Below are 8,719 nucleotides of genomic sequence, written 5' to 3'. Positions count from 1 at the left end.
AGTTTTGTTGTAGAACCAAAGTTTGCTCTGTAAAGAGCAACCTTTATTTTGCAGAAAGTACTGATCCTATTAAATGAAAAAGAAGTGGGTATCAACCCAATATATCTGTCATACTGTGGGGAAACTGTATATGTAGCATGTTCTGGCATCTATGTGCATCCCACATAGATGTGACTCTTAATAGTGTTTCAGGCCAAAGCCTTGCCTGCGCCCCCTGAAATCCACATGCACTTTGAATTACCTTCATCCAGTGACAAAGAAACTTAATATCTAATTAAGATATCACCTCACATCTCCCTTAAACTTTTAAGGGGTTGGCATTCCTTGGCTTGTTTGGATGGAAAGGCCTTCAGGCACGGCGACAGCTAATGTGCTTCCGAAGTGCCCATTTGCACTTTGCATGGCCTTTGATTCTTCTCCTGTTCTGGCAACAGATCTGCGACCCTCCTGATAGGACACTTGTTTCTGTTTTCCCTTTGCGGACACAGAGGGCAGAAGGATGCTGCCCAGTCCTGACTCCTCACGTGTCCCAGCCATGCTTCTTTTCCTTTCACATACAATTCTCAAAACAGGTAGTGGAAAAGACATGGAGCTTCCTGTGACAGCATTCGCATGCAGGAAGAGATGGGCTCTCTGAGACACCATCCTAAAGTCTGGCCCTGAGCACATGGGCAGGAGGGTCTTTTTCACCTTCTACCAGGGCCAGAGCAAGGCCAGATAGATGCCAAGTAAGCGAACAACTTGGGGCTCTTCAACCCGGTATGCTGTGGGTACTGGCTGGATGCTTTCACAGCAGCAGAAAGTTCAGCAAGGAGTGTTTGTTTCCATCCTAAAATGCTGTCATCTTAGACAGTAGAAGAGCAGCTTAAAATTTCCCCAAATAAGAAAGGTGTTACGTATGGTCTGCATTCACAGGGACTGCACTTGCCACCTTCCCAGGGGTATTTCAGCATCCTGCTATAGATTGGGGCTCCTTAACTTAACTCTGGGTCTGTGATCTAAGCCTGGATCATAGCCAGCCATCAGGTCTCAATTAAATGTCTGTCCTCAGGGAAACCTTCCCTGGCCTCAACTTGTGTCAGCCCCCACCCCTGCTACACGTTCCCATAGAGCACCGAGCTTCCGCTTAACACAGTAGTGACTTACTCAAGGTTGCTTCCTCTCCGGACCCTAAGCACCCTGTGGAAGAGGAGTTTGGTGGGGAGGGGACACCTGTCTTGTTCTGTATCCTGGAACTTACAACAAAGTGCTGGCACAGAGTTCAGTAAACATTGCAATGAGTGGATCAATTAATTAATCAAGTAACTTTGTAAATCATGCTCTTTTCATAGCTCTGTGATCTGAGAGATAGAGGAGAAGTCAAATTGGCTGTCCTGGGGGTTCTCTGCCTAATTTCCCTCATCCATACAGAAAAGAATGAGAGATGGATGTACCAAACAGGGAGGGGACAGGGACTACAGGACCAATCACCAGGGGGCCTTGCCAGCCAGAAGAGGTGTTTATGCCTCTTCCTCCCACCTCCTGCCTTTGCTCCTGCCCTTGCCTCCACCTGGAGGGCCATTCATCTCAACTCTGAGAGTCTGAGACCTCCCAGTTATCCGGGGCCTCAGATACCCATCATCAACTGCCAGACCATTCGTGAAACTTCCCCTGACAGCACTGAGTACCCTCTCAGCGGGCCTCAGTTTCATTCAGAGCTCGTCTGGCAGGGCCGATGCCTTTGCATGCATATGCTTACTGTGTCCACAGACATGTACTGAGCACCTGTGTGTGCTGGGGACCACTGCACAGCAGTGAACAAAAAACATTCCGGACAAGGGAAGGACCAGCAACAAACAAGTCAGATGTAGACTACATCAAATGGGGATAAATGCTATGGAAAGAAAGGATGCAAGGAAAAAATATGAGTACAGGAGCTGGGACGGGATTGCGGTATTAATTAGGGTGGCCAGAGAAGGGCTGTCTGTGAAGAGACATAGAAACAGAGGCCTGGAGAAGGTGAGGCAGAGAGCCCTGCAGATCTCCAGGGCAGAAGAATTTTAGGTGATGATAACAGTGAATGAAAAAACCCTGAAGTGAAGCCCGTCCTTGTGTCTTCCAAAGCCCAGAGAATTGGCTAGGATAGCTGGAGAGGAGTGAGCTGCAGGAGAAGAGGAGGGAAGGGAAGGAGCGGTGGGGATGCTGAGGGCCACCATAGGGACCTTAGCTTTCTTTCACTCTGCACAGGATGAAGAGTCATTGGAAGAGTGCAGTCACCTGACTCCTGTGTGAGAGCAGACTGTAGGGGACAAAGGAGAGTAGCAGGGAGACCCTAGTCATCCAGGCAGGGGTTGTTTTATCCATTAAATCTTACTGCTAAGTTATTCCTACCTCAAGTTTGGGACAACTTGTTACCCATCTTTACGTCCCCCGAAGTAGCTGCCACATAGCAAGTGCTCAGTTAATGTTTATGAACGTGGCCGGCAAGGAAGGGAGAGAGGGAGAGTGAAAGGAATGGAGTCCAGGCTCCAGGGCAGAGAGCAGGAAGGCAGACATTCCAGGCAGGCAGAGGCAATTGCAGGCTCCAGGCGGCTGCAATGAGCAGGGGAGACCAGGAAAAGGAAACGGGTGCTATAGTTGTCACCATAGCGACAGACAGCTGCCCCAATGAGTGGGTGGGTGGGTGGGTGGCAGCCAGACCAGCAGCACGGGAAGGCACTGCATCCCCTATGCCCTGAACTGTTTGATCGCCATGTGCTCATGCTCCCACCCAGGAAGCAGCTCCCCTTGAGTGCTGCTCTCAAGAGCACTTTTAAAATTCAAGGTCGCTGCACAGGAACTGAACCTAGAACAGGGCACAACAGAGATCAAACAGTGTGGAGGGGGCAAGGGATGGAGGGCATGTGTCTCTCACACACAGGCCTGGTCCTGACTTGGAGTAAACCCTAGGAGCTTTTGAGACAGAGGAGCCACCCCCCTCCCTCATTCTATCTTGCCACTTGTCCCCATCACGCTGTCTCCAAGGATGCCGCTCCATTTCTGTGCCCTTTCCAGCCGTGTTCTTGTTTCCTGGGCAACCTCATCCTAGGAAGCCAAAATGAGCCTCCTCAGAAAAAACACTTCCAACAGACCCATATTTACTCCGAAGACATTTAATCAAATTTCTGCTTTTGTTTTCTGCATAAACAACTGCAAATCTCCCCAATATTTCATTCTTCCTTACTCTATCTTGATACCCATGCTGATTTTATTCAGTGTGGCTTGGACATTCCGTTTAAAACCACAGCTTCTTGGATAATGTAAAAGAAGCTCAAGAGTGAGGCATTCATCAGTAATGCACTATACCTGCTGAATCCTTAAATAAAAGATATTTGGGAAAATGCTTCATTCCACAACCTGTGTGGCATAGGGTTGTAATGTTGGAGTTTAGTAAATTGTGAGCTTAAATCTCCCACATTGTAAATGTCTTGCAAAAGCATCTTGGCAGGAGTGTTTGAGGCCCGGAGGTTCAAAACACATAAATTTCTATTTCATTCTGCTCTTTGATGCTTTGCTCACACTAGTGGCGAGAACTGATCTTCTGTTCTGCCTTCTGAGATGTATGGCTGAGCTGACTGAATGACAGAAATGCTAGGTCAGGAAGATGTGTGGGCACGCATCCAGGGCCACATCTGTCGGGAGTCCTTGAGGACTGCCCATGAGAGTTAGCCACATGTAACCTAATGCTGACAGTGCCACAGTTTGTTCCCCTGCTTAGATGACAATGTGACTCACATAGAGTTTTGATGCCACTAATAACTGCTCATTCAAAAGTGCTGGCTTTTCTCTAAACTGGCATAACTGGTTTTATTCTTACACCCACATTCAAATCTCTGTCTTTCAGTCTCTGTTGGTGGGAACCACCTTCTCCTGCACACCCCTCCGTCCCCCAGGTAGCTAAGGGGCTTCTTTGTTTAGATCTCAGCCTCCCCACTGACCTCCCCCTCCCACCCACATTCAAATCTCTGTCTTTCAGTCTCTGTTGGTGGGAACCACCTTCTCCTGCACACCCCTCCATCCCCCAGGTAGCTAAGGGGCTTCTTTGTTTAGATCTCAGCCTCCCCACTGACCTCCCCCTCCCACTGAGCCACTAAGCTTGTTATGTCCCAACCCCTAGAGAGCAAAATTTTAAACAACAACGTACTCTGACATAAATTTCAATTGTTTAAATTAGTACCTTTTGGATTTAGAAAAATTATCCCATTATGCTTATTTCAGGCCTTTGAAAAGTCCCTCCCTAATTATGGAAATAGTTACAGAGGTCGAGTCCCTTTGTTTAATTCTGATATCAACTGCTTATCTAACCAACTAGTCATTTGTTCACCCACAGGTTCTGTCTTTATCTTGTCCATGCAGCACCTATGCTACACCCTAAATAGAAATTCGTTCACCATTTACTCAATTGGCAAGATGTTTTACATCCAGCCACGTCCATTCACTACACAAAATCTTCTATTGCCCCAAGAAATTATTGATGGGTGGCCAGTGCAAGAATCCTCAAGATCCATAGGTGGAGACACTGAAGCCAATTTCACGTTTCTCCCATACAGTATTTCCGATTGATCAAAGTGGAGAAGAGGTTGATTTTATAGACATATATGTGTGTGTGTATGTACATATGGATATATGTGTAGTGTATATGTGTATGTATATATGTGTGAATGTATGGACACTTAATTCCAAAATCTTCATTCATTAGAGCATTCTCTTTCTCTTTTTTTCAAATAGATTAAAACCCCAATTTAGCAAAGGATGTAGAAACCCAACTCCAGGCAGGTGACCAGACAGAGCAGATGTGGCCTGTCTTCATGACACTGTGCACAGTCCCTCCAAAATCCCTTACAGAGACACATGACTACCAGAGGCTTCATTTTGTGCCATGTCATAGTCTTTTTATACAAAATCCTTATATGATTATTTAGAAAAAAAAACTTACACAATTTATACATTTACTACTTCTACTAAACAATATTTATACACATTGGCATCCTCCTAAATTAGCATTTTTACTTCCGTGGATTAAAGGAGAATCAGGACTCAGGTGTTCTCCAACATCTGGCCAGTCAACATTCACAAATGTCCATTTTCCTGTGGCAAATCAAATATTCATTACCTTGTCATCAGAAACATGCACACACACATGTGCACATTTACTATAGACGACGTGGAAAGTGCAAAACAAAGGGGGGAAAAAGCACTTGTTCCACTACCCACAGGTAACCACTGTTAACTCTTTAATGCATCTGTTTTCTTTATTATCATTTATAAGAATAGATATATAAGAAAATGAGGATCCTAGTGTATTTATGACTTTCTTTTGTATTTTCTTTTCACACTTCTTCTACCATGATTGGTTTCTTGTGTTATTAGGTATTTTTCTAAACCATTATTCTCATGGCAGCATAGTATTTTATCACAGAAATAGAATTTATGTCACCATTCTCCCCGTTTTGGAATTTATATTTTTGGTTTCACATTTTTGCTGTAAGTAACACTGAACAAACGAACATCCATATACGAAAATCTTTGTGCACATAATATTTACTCAGGATCAATTCCTAGATCTGTAATTACTGAGTCAAAGAGTAGGAATATTTCTCAAGCCTTTGATACATAAGAAATTACTTCTGAAGCGATTTACTCTTTGCCATACTCAAAATGTGAGTGCTTGACTGAGATCATGGCTGTCGGCCAAGTTTCAAAGAGCAGCAGTAAGAAACCCAACCTGATTCTCTGTACTCGATTTGTTTCCTATTTTCCCTTCTGAATGTTTAGTTGGTATATATTCCAGTGTCCAAAGAAATGTTCCTGAAGCCCTTAGAATCTCTTAAGCTTGAGAAATTAACTTGCCATACCCTCTCAACTGCAATCAATTTCAAAAGCAAGTCCTGTTAAAAATCTATCTTCATGTGTAGAAGTCTAACACCAGTTACACTGATTCATTCCAGTGTTCATTTATTGCAGAATGTGATGTGCCTGAGAGTGCAGTAAGCCCAAGGGTGTATGGAGATGAAAAGGACATACCCACCCTGAGGCCTCTGTACACACATGTGAAAGGGGGTCCAGGATTTGGACATGGCAATTTCCAATGCAGCTAGCATATTCTCTTCTATACTTTGTCTAGCTAGTTTGTGGTAGGCACTATCGTTCCATTGCATGAAAAGTGTGTGATGTAATTGGTGTTCTCTAAATGTCTCTATTGCTGGAGAGACTTTAGTCTGATTTCATGTACTCTTTATTTAATTTTGCAGACCTTCTTCTCCACTGATATGAGTCCCATTGAGGAATATCCTGAGGAAAATGTTGCAAGAGAGGAAAGGGAGAAAAGGGATCAAAAGGCAGAAGAAACCCCTGAAAATGTGAACACTGGAAAGATTTCCATGGAAACACTACTGAAAGTATTCCGAGGAGGAAGCAAAGCACAGGACGCTAATAGATTTGCCTGCCACCTGAAGATGGAGAACATTTATGGAGAGGTGGGTTAGCTTACTGTGTGAAGAGGACAACCTGTGCGTGAGAAAAGTTGCCCTCAATTTAGAGCATGCTTTCATGGAACTGCTCTCAAAATGTATCATTGTACAGAAATTACAGCTAATTCCTTTAGTGAGTAAAACCATTTTTTAACATCTGCAGGATTGTGAAGTTGATTAACTTCCTTTCTTTTCTTCTTTAAAGAACTTCATAAAAACATTCCAGGACCTAGGTGCCAAGAACCTGGAGCCAATTGAAGTTGCTGTTCTCTTAAAGCATCCCTTCATTCAAGATCTGATTTCAAATTATTCAGACTACAAAATTCCTGTGAGTATTACCCAAAGGGTTCATTATAAGGTCAGGCTTAAGCTCAAGGCATGCTGGGACATTTCTAACGTGGGCTAGCAAGGAGGGGAAAGAAAGCTGCACTTGGCCATGATAGAATGTGAAGAAGCTAAGGTGGTAATTGCATTAGTCCAGAAAGGCCAGCCTGCACTGCCCAAAGGGCAGCAAGCTCAGGCACGGTTGAGGCAGTTCTCAGTAACTCGGAGCTGCTTCATCAGTACTATGGGGCTATATTGGGTCTACAACAGAAGGCTGGAGTTAAGTGATAGTTAAAGCTGGGTGGGTAACAGTGATAGGGTTCTGGATCATTCCAGTCATGTAATGACCCTAGCCTGTGATTGAAGAGTATGGAGAATAAGATCCCTACTGCCAAAAAGAACTATTCAAGATGATGATCGCCAGACAGTGCTAACATAGTCATTGTACTCTAATGATGGTACATGTTGTCTATACAGTAGAAACGGTAGTGCATGCAAAAAGTTGGGTGCCAATTCCATCAGGAAAACAGTGTGTAAGACAGGGAAACTGAGGACAAAGCCCATAGAGATTGGATCAATCCAGCAGAAAACAGGAAGAACTGCAACTCAGAAATCCCACAGTAACCCAGCAAGTCTCAACCACGTGTGCTAAATACACTGTGGCAAGTCCCGAGGCTTCAACAGCAAGGCCTGAGGAAGGCAGAGGCTGACATCAACCCCATTCAAAATGTGCAGGTTGCTACAATTCTCTCAGGTACCGGTTTAACACCATGAAGTCTCCCTATTTGGTTCCTGCCAGTTGTTTATAGGACTATAGAGGGTTTGCTGAGTTTAAGATAAAAGCACTTTCACTTTGGTAAAGTACAGGTGGTCTAAGATGCATTTCTCCTGACTTCTCAGTGACAACAAATTACCTTTTGCAAGTTTCTTCCTATGCCACAACTGAAATTATTCAGACTTAAATGTCTTTGTACCTAAATTTATTTGTTCTAAATTGCTGATATCAAAATCACCTCAAAATGGGTTGAAGACTTAAATTAAAACCTGAAACTATAAAACTCCTAGAAGCAAGCATAGGGGAAACACTTCAGGAAGTAAGACTGGGCAAAGACTTATATAAAAACCTGAAAGCACAGCAACAAAAGAAAAAAATAAATAAACGGGATTATATTAAACTAAAAAGCTTCTGCACAGCAAAAAAAAATTAACAAAGCAAAAAGACAACCTACAGAATGAGAGAAAATATTTGCAGACTATTAATAAACGGGATTATATTAAACTAAAAAGCTTCTGCACAGCAAAAAAAAAATTAACAAAGCAAAAAGACAACCTACAGAATGAGAGAAAATATTTGCAGACTATGCATCCAACAAGGGATTAATATCCAGAATATACAAGTAACTCAAACATCTTAGTAAATAAAACCAAGAAACCCAATTAAAAACTGGGCAAATGAGCTGAATAGGCATCTCTTAAAGGAATATATACAAATGGCCAACAGACACATGAAAAATGTTCAATATCACCTAGCATCGGGGAAATGCAAATCAAAACCACATTGAGATATCATCTCACCCCACTTAGACCGGCTATAATCGAAACTACAGAGAACAAATGCTCACAAGAATATGGAGAAAGCGGAACCCTCCTACACTGTTGGTGGGACTGTAAATTAGTGCAGCTATTATGGAAAACAGTATGGAGGTTCCTCAAACAACTAGACGGAACTGCCATATGATCCAGCAATCCCACTGCTGGGTATATACCCAAAGAAAAAATCATCACATCAAAAGGACACCTGCACCCCCATGTTTATTGTAGTTCTATTTACAATAACCAAGTGTCAGAACCAACTTAAATGTCCATCGACAGATGACTGGATAAGGAAACTGTGGTATATATACACG

General features: G+C 43.2%; 1 protein-coding gene across 1 annotated transcript in view; it reads left to right on the top strand.

Annotated features, from left to right (window-relative positions):
- Positions 1–8,719, top strand: part of SPEF2 (sperm flagellar 2) — a 200,523-nt gene that overhangs the window by 183,461 nt on the left and 8,343 nt on the right. Inside the window, exons 35-36 of the mRNA XM_008574789.1 lie at positions 6,270–6,494; positions 6,694–6,816. Coding sequence (XP_008573011.1) covers positions 6,270–6,494; positions 6,694–6,816 — 348 coding nt within the window. The remainder of the gene's footprint in view (positions 1–6,269; positions 6,495–6,693; positions 6,817–8,719) is intronic.

This window comes from Galeopterus variegatus, unplaced genomic scaffold (genome assembly GCF_000696425.1).
Source record: "Galeopterus variegatus unplaced genomic scaffold, G_variegatus-3.0.2 Scaffold1104, whole genome shotgun sequence".
Taxonomy (NCBI): Eukaryota; Metazoa; Chordata; class Mammalia; order Dermoptera; family Cynocephalidae; genus Galeopterus; species Galeopterus variegatus.
This window is presented reverse-complemented; position numbering and strand designations above follow the sequence as displayed.